Source organism: Crinia signifera, chromosome 4, assembly GCF_055691185.1.
Source record: "Crinia signifera chromosome 4, ASM5569118v1, whole genome shotgun sequence".
Classification (NCBI taxonomy): Eukaryota; Metazoa; Chordata; class Amphibia; order Anura; family Myobatrachidae; genus Crinia; species Crinia signifera.
Genome location: NC_139220.1, coordinates 46,548,648 through 46,569,247, shown reverse-complemented (window position 1 = coordinate 46,569,247; position 20,600 = coordinate 46,548,648). Strand labels below are relative to the sequence as shown.

General features: G+C 47.4%; 2 protein-coding genes and 1 non-coding gene across 4 annotated transcripts in view; 2 read left to right on the top strand and 1 right to left on the bottom strand.

Annotated features, from left to right (window-relative positions):
- The first annotated feature begins 805 nt into the window (after positions 1-805).
- TRNAS-UGA (transfer RNA serine (anticodon UGA)) lies at positions 806-887 on the top strand. Its single transcript has one exon. It is a non-coding gene; the product is annotated as a tRNA-Ser (tRNA).
- Positions 888-5,779: 4,892 nt separating this feature from the next.
- MED7 (mediator complex subunit 7) lies at positions 5,780-8,714 on the bottom strand. The gene is made up of 2 exons (XM_083181715.1): positions 8,563-8,714; positions 5,780-7,048 (listed from the first exon to the last, which is right to left on the bottom strand). The coding sequence occupies exon 2, from the start codon at positions 7,026-7,028 to the stop codon at positions 6,345-6,347; it is 684 nt and encodes a 227-aa protein (XP_083037841.1). The 5' UTR covers positions 7,029-7,048; positions 8,563-8,714; the 3' UTR covers positions 5,780-6,344.
- Positions 8,715-15,622: 6,908 nt separating this feature from the next.
- The window catches only part of ITK (IL2 inducible T cell kinase), a 59,346-nt gene continuing 54,368 nt past the window's right edge, over positions 15,623-20,600 (top strand). The window contains exon 1 of one of the 2 annotated variants that reach the window (XM_083181713.1): positions 15,623-15,872. In XM_083181713.1, the coding sequence (XP_083037839.1) occupies positions 15,735-15,872 (138 nt within the window). In that variant the 5' untranslated portion in view covers positions 15,623-15,734. The remainder of the gene's footprint in view (positions 15,873-20,600) is intronic. The other variant, XM_083181714.1, reaches the window with a different exon arrangement.

Here is a 20,600-nt window from a genome sequence, read left to right as displayed (position 1 = left end):
ATGCTCTGTGTGTCCCAGCACTTTGAGAGAAAAAAACAACTGCAAAACATCGGCTTTGCTGTGCCATCGATGGAGGGAAACCATCTGGTTCTCCCCCATCCCTGGCAAAAGTATTCAACATCGGCCAAAAACCATCGATGATTTTAAATCATCGATGATCGATGGCAATCCCTCATCAGTAATTTCTATACATGTCAGGGTTATAGCAGGGGATTATGTTATGGACAGGGCATGAGACACCAGTGCTTACATTAGTTTATAGGACAGGAGCATCAACGGGACAAGTTAACAGATGAGTAAAATAAACTTTTTTTTTTTTTTTACAAAGAAAAATAAATCCTCACAAGTATGTAGTCCAGGCGGGCATGATGGTATTGCTTGCAGGGCCATTATTACTTGTCAAAACCAATACGCATCCGTGTATGGACTGGAGATTTATGAATGAGGTTCCCCTGCCCCATCCGATTCCACACGGACGGACCCGGAGCAATTCAAATACCGGAAGCCTGTATTACGTCACAACGACCAGCAGAGGACGATAGAGAACAAATCCCGGAAGCCTGCATTTCGACACAGCGGCCAGCAGAGGGCGATAGAGAGCTGTTTTCTGCATATAATAACGTAGACGGAAGCCGCCCGTGCTGCTTTCCGCCCTCAGTATAGCACCGGGGAGCAGGGTGCGGGACAGAGCCCGGGTGGTGTGGGTATACACTGACACCATTACCTGCCCGGTGTGAGACAGGATTGCGCGCCGCAGCGGCCAATCAGGCTGTGTATAGAGATCTCAAAAGGCAGTACATGTGGCGCTGTGATGGCCGAGTGGTTAAGGCGTTGGACTTGAAATCCAATGGGGTCTCCCCGCGCAGGTTCGAACCCTGCTCGCAGCGATTCTTTTTATGGGTATTATTATTTTTGTGTGTAATGTTCTGTTAAAATCAATTTCTTTACCCCTTGATTAGTATTCCTTGTATGTTACTCTCTCTTTGATTTAGGACTGGTCTCAGTTCCAAATATAAAAACTAAGATGAATAGCCATCATGCATTAAGAAGTTTTATTGCTGAAGATATACAGTATAATTGATGTGTTGAGTTCAGAATATCAGAGTACACTCCCACCAGGGAGACCTGATGCTGTGACTGTAAGGATGGACATCGCATTGCAATATATCTTAACCATCAATGATTTTGGTTTTGATGGTAGTTTTTATTTTTCCATTCGATGACGGCATTCTGATGTTTGCTGCCATCAACTGATATACATTTTATGGTAACTCGATGATCCAGCACCCTGGCCAGGGGCATGCTGAGGTGATTCTGCGCATGCGTGGCCATGCTGAAGATATTTGTGCATGCTCAAAAAGGGGGGGGGGGGGTGTGCATGCACAAATCATATTACATTTTTTTCTGTCAAATTCTCTTGATGCGATGGTCAGTTGCCATTGCATCAAAAGACTTGATGGCAGAGGTCACTGTTTGGGGGAATCCTTGCTGTCCTGTGACAGTGAGGATTCCCCCGGAACTTAGAAAAGAGCGAGTGGCCAGCGAAGGGGGTTAAACAGCGAGGATCGCTTGTTTTCCGCCGGCCACATTAAATACGTGCCTTAGCGTTCCCTGGGTACCACTTTTTGTGAACCATTGAAATAGATGGTTATATAGTACTTCAATATACATTTTAGATATCATGTCCCTTTGGCATTTTTATATATATATATATATATATATATTTTTTTTTTTTTCTTTTTTTTTTTTCTGACTATACTATCTGTGGGACAGTGCTATCATTGGGGTAGTAGAGCTCACCAGGGCTGGTTTGTGTAGTTCATACCACATTAAACTTGTTTGCCTTTGTCTCCTCCCCTTCTACACCAATTTTTCGTGCGTGTGTGAAAAACACCAACCAGCTATGGTATGTGGTCACAATCCAATCATTCCATCAGCCAATGTATAAAGTATGGTGTTGGGGGATTTGTGTGTGGCTTTATTAAAGACAGGAAAGCGCATCCCATCAGATGAGAGACAAATGTATGCAGTCGGACTGGGGCATGAAGGGCCCACCTGGGGGATGCAGTGGTAGGTGCCCATATGTAGGAGTACGGGCAGAGGGGGATTGGCTTGGAGTCACAGCTGTTTGGCTTACCATTAGAGAGGGCATGGTCTGGGCCAGGGGTTCCGAAACTTTTTTTTATTCACGGCACCCTATAGCATCAAAATATTTGGTACTTATGTAGTATCTGGGCTGCCGATTTCTAAATCGGGTCGGATCGGGAGATCGCATCGCATCGCATGCGACCATGCGATTCGATGCGATGCGATGCGATGACCCGATTTTTCCATAGGAATCAATGTTAAAATGGACTGAGTCCATTTTAACATGGAATTCAATGGGAAAAATGGGTCCTTTTCATACCCCTACTATCCAAGTGGGCATGGAGTTGGATATAAACCTGTGGCGAGCGTAGCGAGCCACCGAGCCCGAAGCGTGGCGAGCGAACGAATACCGTCCCCTCGCGGGGCTCGCTTCGCTCGCCACGCTTCGGGCTCGGTGGCTCGCTACGCTCGCCACAGGTTTATATCCAACTCCATGCCCACTTGGATAGTAGGGGTATGAAAAGGACCCATTTTTCCCATTGAATTCCATGTTAAAATGGACTCAGTCCATTTTAACATTGATTCCTATGGAAAAATCGGGTCATCGCATCCGATATCGCATGCGATGCGATGCGATATCGCATCGCATCGCATCTGATTGTATGCCTTAACTTAAGGCATACAATCAAAAAATCGGCAGCCCAGATACTACATAAGTACCAAATATTTTTAAGGCACCCCTACGCCAAATGCTTCTTAACGAGAAATTCAGAAAAATAAATATTAAATGAAGTGCATTGTGTTTATAGGTCACAGTTATCTGGTGAGGGACAGGATTTGCTTCTGTTTGTCCACATATATTATGACTGGCAGCCACAAGCACTGGTTTTTCCTGGTACATTGACCATAAATAATATGAATTGATCTTGGTCCACCAACTCAAGGCACCCCTGCAAGGTTGACACAGGAAAAAACGTAGATACAAGAAAAAAGGGCGACATGAGTTTTTCACTTTTTTTGTGATGAGTCCTGAGCACTAGGTGTACCGCTTCCCTCACCATGTTTTGAGATAATAGATTAAAAACAATATGAGCAGAGACCAGCGTGGAGGTGCTGTACAGAGCACTCATGTCGCACCTCCGCTAGGCTACAGACTTCCTCTCTTTCCATCTGAAGCAGCATCAGGGTTTCCCTTCTTCATCTCCCTCTAGTCACTAGACCAGGGGTGGGGAACCTCAGGCCCGGGGGCCGCATGTGGCCCCCGTGGCCGGTCTTAATGGCCCTCCCACCCACCTGATGGCTTTGCCAGGAATCAAGTACAAGGGAATTCTCGTGAGAGGTCAGTAGTTCTCGTGACATTCCTTTTAATCAACAGCAGCCAGAGACTGTCAGTCCTATTCAGGGGCAGCCGCCGGAGCGTCGGACGGCTGCAGCAGGCCAATTTGTAAGAGAAATTTTTGCATATGGCCCCGATGGATTTTTTCCCCATACAAACGGCCCTTGGCACAAAAAAGGTTCCCCACCCCTGCACTAGACACTGACAGCAGCCATCTTGTATTCTTGGCTCACTGACAGGTCATGGTCCCTGACAGTTTCACCAGTTTATTAAAATTTATTTTCCTCCCGCCATACATAATCAAATAGGCATCTAACCTTCAGAAAAAGAAAAAAAAAAAAACACTACAAATCCATAATTTTAGACCACAGGTTCTCAAACTCGGCCCTCAGGACCCCAACACAGTGCACGTTTTGCAGGTCTCCTCACAGAATCACAAGTGAAATAATTGGCTCCACCTGTGGATCTTAAAATGTGTCAATGAGTAATCTGTGCACCTACTGGGTGACCTGGAAAACGTGAACTGTGTGGGGCCCTGAGGACCGAGTTTGAGAACTTCTGTTTTAGACATTTCATAAGCAAAAACAAAAGCAGTCCTATTTTAGCAAAGTGTGCAAGTAGAACTGTATAAGGGTGTGACATTAGGGAGGGAGAGAGAGAGAGAAAAATATCTATATTTAACCACTTGAGTGGTATGCCGGGAAATTTTCCAGGCTCAGCTGCGCTTCCGCAGCGGGCTGTCCTGGAAAATGTCCAGGCCTACCACTATCAAGGTGTGCACCAGTGGTGCCCGCAGCTGTGAGATCACAGTCAGGGGCACCCCCCAGTGGCCGCTCTCTTCTCCACTATCCTCGCATCGCTGCCCATTTCCTCTCCGCTGGTCGTATGCTGCACCCGTTGCAATTATTTCTAGTAGGCAGGCTCTTGGATATTCGGCGTGGCTTAGGGGGGGTACTCTGTATTTCAGGCTCCCGAGACACCCTGAACATCCCCGAGCCTGCACCTGTTATGAACGGTGTCTGGGGCAGCGTTAGGGCTCGGGATCTCTGGCGTATAATCATACGCCTGAGCAGAGATGAGGGGGAGCGACAGGGGGGGGGGGGCACAGCTCTGTGGTGGGTTTTGCTGGGGCAGGACAAAGCTGCCCTGGTTGGTTTCTCCTGCCCCAGCAAACCCACCACCCACCACTCAAGGGGTTAAATATAGTTTGTTTTTTATCAAACCCAAACATTAATAGTGGAGAGCTATCAAGGAGATTAAAAAATTGGATGGGACTAAAAGCGAGGGACTTTTTCCACATTAAATCTCCCCAATGGATTGATGACAGTTGTTGTGTGACGATCCACTAATTGAATTGGGGATATAGGGAAGCAGGGTCATAAATTGGTGTAGTGCACACTGCATTTTCAAAATCTGTGCAGTTGCTCTTCCCAGCCTGGTGAGTCACTTTCAGCTGTGGTGATTCTAGCACAGTATGGTCTATATTTCAGCACTTGTATTCAGACCAGACCTGTACTAGAAGCACCCCAGGCAGGGAAGAGTAATTGCATGGGTTCTGAAAGATGCAGGGTGCTACAACGAACACTACATAAATTGAGGGCATGTGGAGAGACAAATCGTAAAATGATTTGTGGGACAATAGAATTACTTTGTATTAAAAAAGGGCAAATTACTATTATTTAAATAAGCGACCACAATATTTATTAATATATTGGGAAGGGGTGGTGTACTTAATGATATGGTAACTGATACAACATTAGTGTATAGGGCCTCCCCAGTAATTAGAATGATATAGGGGACATTATATAATGACACTGGGTCACCGTTTATCTTTATACAGTATAAGGCCAATGGGGAGGTGGGGGGATGTTTGGCTTTGTAATGTCAGTTTCTCATAAACCACCACAAGAAATGTAAAATGGACGCCCATTGCCAGCAATTTGTGAGAATTGGCCTCTATATTGCTGACTACTACATATAGCGGTTTGTAGGTGAGAACACAAAAGCCCAAGTGGATAAAAGTACAAGATTACAAAAGAGCTACGTTTTTGTTTTCTCCTAAAGGCAGCTCTGGAAATAATTAAAAAATCAAAAGGACTGAATGGAGAAGATCACATTATGGGTGGAAGGTAATGCCGCCGAACTCGGATGTTTTTATTTTTTTTAAAGGGGCAAGCCCTTACAAGGCATGGTTTTGCCTTGTAAGCACTTTCCCCTTTAAAAAAAAAATAAAAATCTGGTTCAGCCGGCATCCCGCAAGGTTGCCGAAATCAGGCAGCATCACATTTTAACCCTATACCTTCAATAGGTCTCTTATCAGCTGCCCAACTATTAACTCATCCAGCACGTCCGCCATGGAGTCTGACAAAAGACAATTATTTATTTAGTTTAGAACGTTTGAAGCTACAGACAACTTCTTTATTCTTTGCAAGGTTTTATACATCTCCACCAAACCCCAATGATCGTCCGTTGTATAGAACCTAGCATGCTCTGTTTGCCAGTTGGGTGTTTGAAAATACTCCCTTCTTCCCTCCCAATCCTGTATAAATTAACATGTAATCCATAACAAAGTGTAATCTCTACTCAAGGGGAAAAATGAAGATTTTACACAGACTTATCAGGCAACAGAACATTCACTTGGCCCAAGTGTGAGGGGACTGGGGAGTATTGGCCAGGATTTAGGATGCTAATTGAATATTTCTACACCATGGGTGTGATCATAAATGCCTGAGCAAGTCCATTTAATTCAGCACAGCGGTTCCATAAATACAATGGCTTCCATTGCACCCATCAATAGGTCCACAATGGCGCAATGGTGCCAGGCCCATAAGGCATAGTATGTGACAGAACATACTTAATCATTTGCCTGGGTTCAAGACTCCAGGGATAGTTCATCACAGGAAAGTGTTCAGAACATTGTCTATGTCATTTCATCAATGAGAACACACATTGCGGCATCCTTATCTGCCGTGGGCTCCTGTACGGAGGCAGCTTCCTCCGGAGGAACATCCTGCTGGTCTAAACTGGTATCCTGCATCTCCATAGGTTCAGTTTTAATGGTTATGCCATCAGGCAAAGGTAGATCATCTGGCAATGAAGCCAGGCAGTTCTGTATCATCTCCACCACTCTTTCCAGGTGTTTCTGAAACCTTTCTGCGGTCTCTAGACGCTGCCGTTTCTGCACTTCCATCATCACTCGCAGGGTCTCGCGGGCTTGGTGGGGCCGGTACTCATTAATAAGGTGGTGCATGTGAACGAACAGCAGCTTGAGGTCCTCCAGTTTCTCCTCCCGACGTATATTGCCAGGACTTCGTATCAAGATGTCCAGCAGGTCCAAGAAGTTGATGAGAATGGACATGTTAAGTTTCCTCAACTCCTTTTTATGGTCAAACTGCTGCGGATGGAGCCGCTCGATGCCCTGGCTCTCCAGTGGGCGGATGATCAGCTCGTCACACTGAAACTGGTTTCCAAACATCATGTAGCTGTCCTTGATGGGGGTTGGTGGTTTAAGGACCAGACCCTTACGTACATTTTCATCGGTGTATTCTTTGATGTACTGCACTGGAGGTAGAGGGAGAGCACTTACTTGCTGGGGCTCACCCATGGTGAACAGTGACGGAGAACCTGAAAGACAAGGGATTGATCAAAACACAAACCTGGAGCAAATGAGTGGCAACATTCCAATACATATGATCAGAAACAGACAGCTATGTTCTAACTACAGGCAGCACAGTCACTCATTTTGCTGCATGAAGAACCCCACACAATGAAGGAAGGGACTAAGGGGCCCATTTATCTGAAAATATTTGCAACTATTTGTCCATTCTCCCCACAAAACCAAAAGTATACTGATAAGTTCACTGGCTTCTGACAAAATGAACCCTAGTGTGTGTTTGTCCATGTGATAACATAGATTGTAAGCTCACTAGGGCAAATACAACAAGAATTACTGAATGACTGCATGTGCGTACATACATTTCATTCTAGCAGCCGCCATCTTTGAAAACCCATGCAGTTCCTCTTCCCTGCCTGGGGTGTCGCTGTCTGCTGTGGTGTTTCTAACACAGGTCTGGTTTGCATATCAGTGCTGATATACAGACCACACTGTGCTAGAAGCACTACAGCAGACAGCGACACCCCAGGCAGGGAAGAGGAACTGCATGGGTTTTCAAAGATGGTGGGTACTAAAATGAACATATCTCAGAGTCTGAAGGTCCATACACACTGGGCGACTATGCCCAGCGTGTATGGACAGCGATGATAGCACATTTATTCATCGCTGGGGGGAAAGCCGCTCAGTATATACACACTGAGCGGCTTTCCTCCTGCTCGGCGCTGACGCAGGGGGGAGGACAGCTTTGCATAGCGCAGTGCTGTGCAAAGCCATCCTCAAAGCCGCTCATCTGCTGGTATGGCCAGCATCTATATATGTATAGTGTCAGTGCCATCTGTTGGCCGTGAGTGAAGCTACATCTCTTTCTCTCTCACTCATGCACAGAGGTACAAGGTTGCAGACTAGCTTTCGAAGCTTTTGCTTCAAGCAAGCTTACTAGTTGAATATATGTTGTGTAAATTGTCATTTTAATATATGCATAAACTAACTCCGTAAAGTTAATTTTCCAGCCAGCGCTGTCATATTTGTGTTTTCTATCTGTATTTAAGAGGCTTGTATTCCCTAATTTTTTCAGCAGCAGTTTGGAATAAATAAGCGATCAGCTCCCATTTCTTGTGTGGGAAATATGTTCAGATCTAGCGGTACATATTTAACTACTGTATAGTCACCACCAGCTGTAGCTTATGTGACACATGGCACATTCTGGATACCATGTATGTTGGCTCTAAAAAGGTGGCCATACACTTGTGCAAATTTTTCTCCTCAGATGCTACAGAACCTCTTTGGAAACGCATCAATAACACCAGCTTGGTATGCTAGTACTCATTCACAATGCAGGCAGCAGTCCCACTATATAATGCAGGGCATACTGCTGGGACATGTAGTTCCACAGCAGCCATGGCGCTGCGACTGCAGGTTACCCGAGCTATAGCGTTCCAGCAGCAATGTTCCAGGCGCACCCAATGATCTGCGCTAAGAGAAATCACCACCACCAATACACAGCAAGGATCCCCCGAGCCAGTACCTGCTGCCCCCGGAACAACGCTCAGACGCACTTCTCCGGGCACTCCTCCGCTCGCTCCCCGCACACACACCACCGCAGTACCAATGGCATTGGCAGCACTTCCCGGATGTGACGGATTTCTCTTACAGAGCGGCCTGATTGGCAGACGCAAGGAAAACGTCAGCGAGCAACGTGCGTTCTATACCGCCAGGGGGCGCCAGGTGCTACTGTGTTTCATTCGTCATCATTACTGTCTGTATGTGTGAGTATTCACCTGCTGGTGTATAGGCAGTCTCTCTCTATACACCCACACAGCAGCACATAAACTTATACATCTCAGCATCAACTACGTTCATACGCCAATCCCTATGTTAAATGTGTGTAGTGGTGTAGCTAGGTGCCACGGCGCCCGGAGCAAGGGCATGTTTCGCGCCCCCCCAATTTGTAGTAGGTGAGGCTCCTGCTCCGTGAAAAGTGGGCACGGCCCAACATTATACCACACACTGTAATGCCCATTGCACATTTTAGCAAACTTTGTAATACCAATTACACATAAAGCCACAGCCATAATGCCAATTACACATAAGGCCACACATGATGCCAAATGCATACTATAGAACACACCGTAATGCCCATCGCATACTATTTAACTAACCGTAATGCCCATTACACATTTAACACACAAGTGCCACTTACCTACATGCTTGATGCCAGGGGCTTCATGCTCGATGCCAGGGGCTTCATGCTTAATACCAAGGGGGACTGAAATTGCTCGTTGCCAAGGGGGACTGAAATTTGCTCGCAGGGAGGTGTGAGTAATTGATAGTGCAGAGCAGGGAGGGAGGGTGGGAGTGATAGTGCAGAGCAGGGAGGGTGGGAGTGATAGTGCACAGCAGGGAGGGTGGGAGTGATAGTGCACAGCACGGTGGGTGGTTGGACGAGATAGTGCACAGCAGGTTGGTTGGTTGGACGAATTAGTGCACAGCAGGTTGGTTGGTTGGACGAGATAGTGCACAGCCGGTTGGTTGGACAAGATAGTGCACAGCAGGGTGGGTGGGTGAGGATAGTGCACAGCAGGGTGGGTGGGTGAGGATAGTGCACAGCAGGGTGGGTGGGTGAGGATAGTGCACAGCAGGGTGGGCGGGTGAGGATAGTGCACAGCAGGGTGGGCGGGTGAGAATAGTGCACAGCAGGGTGGGTGGGTGAGGATAGTGCATGGGTGGGTAGGTGAGGATAGTGAACAGCAGGGTGGGTGGGTGGATGAGGATAGTGCACAGCAGGGTGGGTGGATGAGGATAGTGCACAGCAGGGTAGGTGGGTGAGGATAGTGCACAGCAGGGTGGGTGGGTGAGGATAGTGCACAGGTGGGTGTTAGAAGATAGTGCACAGCAGGGTGGGTGGGAGAGGATAGTGCAGAGATTAGTGCACCCCACCCACAGCCGGCAAAGCAGCAGCAGTGCTTTCCGCGCACCCCCTCCCCCCTGTCGCCGGGCCTGCCCGCAGTGCACGGTGCTGCTATTTAAAAGTCACAACTCCCGCTGGACCGCGCTAGCCAATAGGCGCTCGCGGTCCAGCAGCCAATCAACTGGTGGCTGCTGGACCGCGAGCGCCTATTGGCTAGCGTGGTCCAGCGGGAGATGTGACTTTTACAAATACCACGTCTCCTGGACGCAGCGGGGATCCGGCGGGCGGGGCAGCCGCACTGAGTTTGGCACCTAAGCGGGCGAGATGGTGGTGCCGGCACGGCTCCGGCGCCATGATATCTTCCAGCGCCTGGAGGTGGTGCTCCACCGGCTCCGCCCTCGCTACGCCTCTGAGTGTGTGTGTGAGTATATATATATATATATATATATAATGCAAATATATAGGTGCGCTGACACTATTAAAGTCCGTTTCCTTCAAGGAACAATAAAGTTCTTTTGAAAATCCACACCAATCCAAATGTAGTGGGTGCAGCTCCCCTCCAAATGACCCGATTCCCACGGGACCTTCAATGTACACACCACCTAAAACAGATAGAGGGGGCGCTTCATGGTGTATTAACGTTTATTAAAAACGTGGAAATCACTTTATTTAAAATTTCTCCCACGGAGAAGATAGTACCCGTACCGAATATTTTATCCGGTGTGGGCTAAAATACCACAAGATTTGTCACATAATCCACTGGCTCAACAGCATGCCCAGAAAGTGCAGTGTACAACTCACAATACCGGGAGGGAAACACCAGCAGGCACGATCGTTCCACAACACACCGGCGCCTCAGCGTCTTAGCAGCGGGCTAGAGACCAGCAGGTACAAATACCACGTCTCCTGGACGCAGCGGGGATCCGGCGGGCGGGGGAGCCGCACTGAGTTTGGCACCTAAGCGGGCGAGATGGTGGTGCCGGCACGGCTCCGGCGCCATGATATCTTCCAGCGCCTGGAGGTGGTGTTCCACCGGCTCCGCCCTCGCTACGCCTCTGAGTGTGTGAGTATATATATATATATATATATATATATGTATATATATATATATATATATATATATATATATATATATACTGTATATATATAATAGCAGAAGGGGATTGGCACTCTGGACCAATTTCTCTATGCCAAGGTGCCTTCCAAGCAGGTAATATACTTCGATATCTACTACGTCCCTTTAACAGGTTCTTTGTAGAAAATAGAGGCGGCACTCCACGGTCTTTAAATCACGGTGAAATTTGTATTAAATCCTGAACACAGATAAGCTGCGCCCCCTTAACCTGTGAACGCAGTTATTGTGTGGGTGAGGGTTGAGTGGTATGGATGGGGAGGAGGTGCTTGGGGGTGGTGTGGGTGGGGGAGTGGTGGGTTCGGGGTGTGATAGAGTTGCTGTTGCGGGGTTGGGCCGTGTGCGTGGTGTAGTTTGGTTAGGTACAGGGCCGCATGTGGGTAGGGGTGCTGTAGGTGGGTTGGGGATGGACAGGGGGGGGGGGGCGCCGCTGTTGGAGGGGCGGGTGCGGGGTTGGCGTAGGTGAGGGATGGGATTTGTGCATGATGCGGATAGGGGAGAGGGTGGCGTGTCGTGGAGGAGGTGCGGGTGTGGGTGTACTGCAGGTGGGGAAGGTGTGGTTGTGGTGTTTTGCAAGTGGATGCTGTGGTGCTGCGGGTGGTTGAGGAGTGGGTGCGGTAGTGGCGTGGGTGGGTGTGGTGGTGGCGTGGGAGGGTGGGGTGCGAGAGTGACGTGGGTGGGGGAGGGTGTTTCGGTGTGGTGCAGGTGGGGTAGTCACAGGTGTGGGGATACTGCAGGTGTTGGAGTTACACATGCGGGGTCTTTCCGGATGGGTGGTGTGGGTTGGTGAGGTGCAGGGGTGGACTGGTTGAGTGATGGGCAGTTGCAGGGGTGGTGTGGGTGCGGGTGGATGGGTGCGTGGGTACTGCGGAGGGTGGATTTGCATGCAAAATTATGCTTGGGATGCTGCAGTGGGATGTGAGGAGGGTCTGAGGACACTGGCAGGAGATTGCAGCAGGTGTGTGTGTGGGGGGGGGGGGGTTGGGCAGGGCCGGCTCTTCCATTAGGCAGCTGCCTAGGGCACCAGGATCTGGGGGGCGCCATCAAGTCTGCCTATCAAAAAATTCAAGGATATCTATGAGGATCCTTGTTGTACTTAATGCAGGTGGTGTCTGTGGAACTTCTAAGACCTCACCTCCATACTTTACCTTGAGGCATACTTCCCTACTTAGCTGCCCCCTCTTCCTTGTACTCTGTTGTGGGTGGTAAAGGGGAGGGTTCTGGGGGCCTCCATGGAAAGCAGAGGACTTGCCCACCTCCCCATGGGGCTGGGAGTACCAAGCGGTTTTTGGAACCCTCCCAGCCATTCCAGAATGTTAGGCAAGTACGCCTGAAGAGGTTGGAAAGTGGTTATTGGTGGCAGCATGGGGGGGGGGGGGGGGGGGGGCAGTAGGTTGAAGTTTTGCCTAGGGTGCTGAAAAGCCTTACACCGGCCCCGGGTTTGGGTGCAGCTGGGATCCTGTTGGGGGATTAGGGACATACAGCTCAAACAACTGAGCCTGTAGCAGTATCAGGAACACCGGTGCAGGGAACAGAGACAGTGGAGGCAATAGTGGACAGTGACAAACATCTGCAGCAGTTCCTCCACCTATTGGCCTTTGTGGAGTACAATGAGCTTGCAATGAGTGTCTTTCTGGCTTCAACATCTATGGATTCCAAGCCAGGTGACTGCTGTACAGGAGATGAGGGGGAGGTGGGCAGGTTTTAATACTGTGTGGCATTAAGTGTATAAGGGCATTACTAATCTATGGTATAATGTGTGGGGCGCATTGCTTTGTGGCATTAATTGTATAAGGGTTGCTATTACTGTGTGGTGGATTGTGATAAATGAGTAATACAGTGTGGTGTAATGTGAATTAGGAGCTGTGGTGCACCATCTGCTATCCTAGCTAGGCATTTAGGGCAACATGATGGAACATTCTCCACATCCACTGGCCCAGTGTTTCTCTGATTGGTATCCAGTATAAGAGCTGCAGAGGACAGAAGGAGGAACAGAAATGGGGTCAGAGACGCAGCATGTGCACAGGAAGAGCGAAAACCCCGTGGTAACTATTGCATCATGAATCACCTGGCAATCAAGGTAGACTAGCGTCACCACTAGCCACCAGGTGTACCCCCCTGCTACATAAAGAGAAGCTTCAGAATATCTGACAACATGTAGGTGGAGCTTCTGACGGATACAGGTGATGGGGCTTTGGACGGATCCACTAGGCAGAGGGCAGAGACAGGGTGGGCAAGCAGTACTTCGGTCAGTTCTACGGAAGGTGCTTTGGCTGACTCCAAGACTGACATAGAGACACTTTTCAGACTTCCTGAAAAGGATATGTGGAGACGTTGTCTACAAAAAATGATCATGTTCTGATTTCTGTTCCTCCTTCTGTCGGCTGGGGCAGGGGTATTCAGGTTATGTTATGTTGGGTGGCTGGGAGTAAGCTGCGCTGGTGGTAGCAACATGAAAAACAACATTTCCGGTACTGCTTTCCTAGCACGGCACCCACGATCTAGATTGTATGTGTGGGGCTGATATCTCAAGCATCTCATGCATCTTATGTGTTTGTGCGGCATAAGATGCATGAGATGATGCAATCGACGCGATCGACGAGATTTTTACGTTGGAATCAATGTAAAAAGCCCCCAAAACCCCAATTTTAATTGCTAACCCCCCCTCATGGGTGAAATGGCCCCCCCATTGTTAATGCCGCCCCACTATTGACGCCAACCCGAAGTGTGGCGAGCACAGCGAGCCCGCGAGGGGCGGCGGTACGCGTCCTCCGACCTTTTCATACCCCCACTATCCACGTCGGCGTGGAGTTTTTTTATATAGTGTGGCGAGCGCATCGAGCCACCGAGCCCGAAGCGTGGCGAGGGGACGTGGAATACATGTAAAGTAGTCCGCGTCCCCTCGCCACGCTTCGGGCTCGGTGGCTCGCTGCGCTCGCCACACTATATAAAATCAGCTCCACGCCGACGTGGATAGTGGGGGTATGAAAAGGTCGGAGGACGCGTACCGCCGCCCCTCGCGGGCTTGCTGCGCTCGCCACGCTTCGGGTTGGCGTTGATAGTGCTGGTGGCGTTAACAATGGTTATTGGGAGCTCACGATTTTTTATCTCATGCATCTCATGGATCTCATGCATCTTATGGATGCATAAGATCCATGAGATTAAAAAATCGGGTCCATCGCGCCGTGCTAGGAAAGCAGTACCACATTTCCTGTTAACATTGGCTGCACTGCACTGGTGCTTGTGAGCCTATTTCGAATGGAGGGATCTAGAGCTGCAGCTCCATCTTCCCCATTGTTAATCCGGGCCTGACTATTGGCTTGTAAAAAGATCTCCATGCTCACAGGCATCACAATATTTACTCGGGTTTGGGCCTGTTGAAAGGACCCGGAGGCGCCCAAGTCCCACTGCCTCCTTCCCTCCTCCCCCTTGCCCAGCCATTTGATTCAGGAAGATATAAGTTTGCTGCCTGAGGAGAGAGGCAGCTGCAAAAGCAGTCAGTCATTTCTAGCTATCACCTTAAATATACTAGATAAATTATATCAAGAATATGATCATTTTTTGTAGACAACGTCTCCACATATCCTTTTCAGGAAGTCTGAAAAATCTCTCCTTGAATTACTTGACTACACAGAGACATAGGGGCCCATTTAACATCGATCGTATTTACAATGCAATCCTGGGCGGAATATTACCGCCCAGGATCGCATTGTAAAATGCGATCCTAATGGTGGGATGTATCATCCCTAACACGCAGGGACAGGGCTCCGAAAATGAGCCCTGTCCCTGCGATGTGCTGATCCGGCTGCCGGGGGCTCTGCTCATGGGTCGTTAGCTCTGATCCCCCGCTGACCACATAGGTTATAATGGGCTATCGCTATCTCAGAATGGAGGTAGCCCGGGGATGCGATGCGCTGCTGCCCGATGTTGATACATCGGGCAGCCGATCCCCCATAGAAACCTATGCGGTGGTATAGGAGGGGTCGCAGCAGGTATCAGATTCCTGCTGTGGTCTTTCCTAAATATATTGGGGGTTATACTTAATATTTGCAGCTAACCCCCCAAAATGGGTGTTTTCAAGGACTTAGCCGCAAATATTGAATAATAAATGGGCCCCATAGACGCTTACTGTTTGAAGATGTGCTGGGAACCTTATAGACCAACCCAATTTGTCATGAAATAACCACTAGGCCAATGTGTGATTATATGGACTGCATGTGTAACTGTTCCGATACCTCCAATCCAATCAGCCCAGATCACAGATGTCTTGTTTTGTCACTTCACAGTATGGATATGCAGCTTACTGTGAGGGTTATGTAACCTGTGGAGGGGGGGAGTATATTTCTCTGTAGCGACAAATTTACAGAAGCTCAGTAGAAAAGAGGATGTGGTTATAGATGAGGTCGCATAATGCACCTACTCAGCTTATAGATCTGTAGATAGCATCTCATGAACTCCACCTACACTCTACATGTCTCCAGCAGATCCTTTCCTCATAACTTATTCTCTCACAGTGCTAGGTGTGGGACTGTACAGTTATCAGTGTTACTGACACGGGAATTATGGCTTCACAATTTTGATTGGACCCATTGGGTTGCATCTATGTGAGCACCTCAGGGACTCCCTGTGACCCTGGGGACAGAGCTGGATATTCCAGATGAATAGTTCAGTCATACTGCAACAGCCGCTCATCAAGAGATCCCAGCAGAAAAGGAGGACGTCTCCGGCCAACTTCAAGTCCAGGGTCTTCATACTTACCCCCACCTCACTCAACTACTACGAGCACCGTAATGGGGTAAGCTGGTGGAGGGGCAGGGGTCAGAGTGGGAAGTATGATACTGTTATCGGAGTATGGGTAAAACCTTGACCCAGACCGCCGGACCGGACATCATATTCTGCAGTGCGGAGCTTGTAGTGTCCGGTCCGTGGGTGTCCCGTCCTGGGGTGTCCTGTCTGGGGGACTTCACATGACAGCTGTCACCAGGGAGAGGAGGAGGGGAAGAGTAAAGCCTGTCTGTACGTTCCGGGCATGTAGCAAAATCCGGAACGGTCCCCTACCCCATGTCCCTGGTGAAAGGTATCACAGGCATCCCCCCCGGACCAGACACTACAAGCCCTGGACTGCAAATTTTGATGTCCGGTCTGGGGTCTTGTCCGGATCTGGTTTTTACATAGTCCCCTGTTATTGGCATCCTTAAAAACTTGTAAAAACATTTTTTTATACGTTTAATTCAGAAGGCCATTGATGTGATGTGATCTAATTCAATTCTACTATTAAAAACGAAAGCATCTGCTGTTATAACTCATGATTTAATATATTAGCAAAAGTTTCTGTACTTGTATAGACTAATTTGATATCAGCTTTATAGTATACACTCAAAGTCTTTGAGCCAACAGTAATATATGTTGCATCTTCAATAGAATACTGGACTGAAAAGTGAAAGTGGGAAATTGTTTTAACCGTTTGAGTGTCAACATCTCTGTCAGAGATGTTCAAAATATCCGCAAAAAAAAAAATACCAGCGTTGCTCACATTTGTTATATAAATTCAAATAAAAAAATAGAAAAATAGATTATATTTCCAATATAAGGTAAACATTACAGGTGATTATGATGGATAAAAATGTTTGCTTGGCAATTTTCACACCTACTTTGACAAATTCACTTGGCTCTCAAAGGATTTGAATAATATTTGCTAAAAAATTAATGTGCTGTATTTTTAGATAAAATGTGTAGCTAATGCAAAGCATGCTAGGATTTTTATGAAAGTATTTTGGTCACTACCAACATTGTCTACAGTATATATACAGTAATTGATGTTTTAAGTTACCGTGTGCAAATAATGTTAGGGTTTAAGGCCTGATTCAGAGTTGATCGCTGTTGTATGAATTTGCAATGCTGTTGATTATTGAATGGCTGCGCATGCATTCGAATCGTACCACAAGGCCAAACAGCAACAGAAATAGCATATGGATTGTAAAGGCAATGCGGCCGGATCTTGACTGACAGGAAGGTGACATTTGGGGGAGGTAACCGGCTGTTTTCTGGAAGTGTCAGGAAAAAAGGCAGGCATTCCCAGGTGCTGTGATGTCATCTCTGGTCTCGAGACCCCACCCTCACCCTCATTTCTGTCTTGCTGGACACTGTCCCAACCTTTGGATTGACCACCACCCTACTGCCGTCCACAAAACAGTAGGAATCATTTCTTACCTTCAGTGGCTGCGGACTTCACCCCATCTGTCCAGGCCACCCACTAGAGAGGATTCAATTCCTACAGCAACCAGGAGTTATACATCTCCCCAGCCCATTGGGGCACACTACCGGTTACCCCGACATCTGGGAGCACCTCATGTCCCAATCCATTGGACAGACCATTACCCCACTGCCATCCACCCAAAAGTGGGAAGCACCGCTTGGAAACACCTCCAGTGGCCGTGGAATTCAAACCATCTCCTTCCAGGCTACGCACTAGAGAGGATCCATTCTACATCTGCTGGGTGCTCCACCTCCCCCCCAGCCCATTGGGGCTCATTATTGCCTCCCCGACATTTGGGAGAAGTACTCAAATTAACCGGACATTGCTCACCCCAACTCGTTAACGGCAGGAGGACTACATATCATCAGTATCCCATACCATTGTTCATGGTAACTATACCAAACAACAAACTGTGTGTTTATTATTGCTCTTTCCAAAGATATAAGAACAGGCCCAGCAAGCAGAATGTTTTAACAATTCCTTAATTTTTTGTGCATTATCATGTATTCTATTTCAATTAATAATAAAAAAAAAAATACTGTATACTGTATATACAGTTTGTTTAATAATATATTAAAACCGTTTGTAAAGATCATCCAATCTTCCAAAATGTATCATTTTTTAAATCAATTAATTCTAGCGCTGCCATAGACCTTGTGTTCTAACCCTTTCCTCCGGCCTCGATCGGCCTGTCTCTGCTGCAGGGTTGTGGGAAAAAAACAAAAACATTTAATGCTGTGTGAATTGTGTATGGATTTGCAAAGAATAGTGAATAGCGATCCATTCGCAATTCTCTTGCAGGTTTTCACTCTGTTGGGGCGGCTGCTATCTACTCGCAGTCACCTGCAAATATGCAGAAGAGCGATCATGTCCGAATCAGGCTCTTAGTGCAGAGTTTCCCAAAGTCCACCATTGCAGTCTAGGTTTGAAGGATTTCCATGTCTGAACACAGCTAATACCTAAACCAAGTTGATTTAAACATCTGTACTTGAGCATGGATATCCTTAAAAACTGGCGGGGTTTGTTGTAGTCTGGATTAGTGTACCAAAAAGATGCTGAAATGGTCCCACCAGCACTGTATGTGATAGATGAAATCTGCTTCACCTTTTGGCCATATCTGTACCCTCTCTCGCATGTTATCACAGAAAAGCCACACCACCCTGATTTGGAATCTCCATACTCAGTAGGATGTTGTAAGTATGGAAATTCCAGTCATAGAAGGTGACACTGTGATGTCACTGGGGCAGGGGGTGGGGCTTAATTTGCCAGATTACATATTGATCCAAAAATGTCCATCAGATTTTTACAAAAATCTTATATGAAAATGGACACAATGAGGAGCCTCCCCCTCCAGCAAGCCCAGGTAATTAGTACCCACTCCCCCTACTCCCTCACGGCGGAACTGCCTGCATCATCTCAGAACTGTTTTGTGCAGGATAAACACACATTTGAGGTAAATTGTAGACTCTTCCTGCACCTAAACCACTTCCCTCATATAACTTTCAGTATAGCGTTTTCGCACCACTAAGTTTAATATCTTTCACTTATCTTCTACTAATCATAAACAAAAGATGGTGCACAAAAATGGCGGTGTTTGAGCACCACACAATTGTGCACTTTATAGAATATCTTCCCCGGCGCAGCACTACTTGGAATGGCCCAGAAGTCGTTACACCATTGTCCAAACTCTCCTTTGGTGGCCCTGGATATAGAATAAGAGGATGTTATAGCGGAAAGAATTGTATTTACCAAATATATAGATAGTTGTGTTTGCAGACATAATGCAATGTTATTGTTAATAGCTGTTACATACTCTCCTAACCTGTGGGAATGAAGCTGGATGCTAGCAGGGTTGTATGTAGGGTATGACATAAACCGTTAGAATTGCTGGTAAGTGAACTTCGGAGTTTTACTGGACAGCTGGCAGAGCTCCATCCGGGGGCAGATAGGCCATAGACCTTACAGGAAGGATTCCAGGTCAGTCACTTATTTTTATGATCTGGCCCTGCCCTGAGTAGTAGCCCCGTTCCTCTCATGTCTCCCACATACACAACTTTTGTCAGTTGGAGGTTTTGGGGGTCTGTGTTCCGTCTCAGTGTACGGAGTGAGGTATTATATGAAAGGTTTGTGGTTGGTCACAGCAGCTTATCAGTCTGTGGGTCATTAGGCTACAAAGCACATTGAAACCAATGGTTTAGTGAAGTATTGATCCCGCCTATTTTGTTGTTGGCTCCGCCTACATTTGGTGCTGCTCTCGTGAGGCCACTTTTAGTCATTTTTCCATGGCCATGCATGGAATTTATTGTATGATGAGGACGCAATAAGTTACTGCACCACTGACCAAACTGCCTTATATCAGCCCTGAGTATCAGCACCTTTCAAAGTACACAGGTGCTGAGGTATACCTGGTGTTTGGCTATCTAGTGTCCTGTGCACCGGTATATGTGTATGACTATCTAGAGTCCTGTATATACTGGGTGTCTATCTACAGTATATAGTGTCTTCCTGTGTGCAAGTAGCTGGTGTCTGACTATCTACCTTTGTATACCTGGTGACTGGCTACATGGTGTCTGGCTATCTAGTGTCCCAATGTCCTGTGCACACCAGTCACTCATCTTCTGCCTGTTTTAGCTCATACTTGACTACTTTTGTATTTTCCTCTCCGGGAGGCTGACATCACCAAGCCCCACCCCCATGTCACTCAAACGCATCAATTTGCAGATCCGTGGATTGGGGGCAGGGCTAAAATGTTGCAAAATGATGGTATTCGTGTAATTTTAGCTTTTAGCCCCACCCTCCCGCCGCAAAATCTAATTTTCAGCGGGGAGGAGGTTGTGGGGGATGTGGGAGACTTGCCCACCTTCCCTGGGCAAGGGGGTGGGGTGGGAGGGGGACACGATTTTTTGGGATCCACACAGCCATTCCAGAAGGGTTGGCAAGTATGCTCTAGCTTGTAAGGGTAATGTTGCAGGACAAAATATATATAGGGTTGACAGAAGCAAAAAGAGTCCTGTCTGGTCCTGCCTAGCTTGTACTTTTTATGACAGCTATCAGTGACAGCTAATAGGATACAAAGGGGCATATTTATCACAATCCGCATCTCAGATGCAAATGGGAGGTTATAAAATCGACCAAGTTCACAATGCGATTTTTTAATATATAGCAAAGATGTAGCAAGTATTGCATGCAAATATTCTCGTTGCATTTTGCCTGTGCATGCAACGCGATTGGTGGCTAAACCACCTTCACTATTTCCTTAAGCAATCA

Bases quoted from the DNA above. Each gene is read 5' to 3' on its own strand.
- MED7 (XM_083181715.1), bottom strand. From the start codon at position 7,028: ATGGGTGAGCCCCAGCAAGTAAGTGCTCTCCCTCTACCTCCAGTGCAG.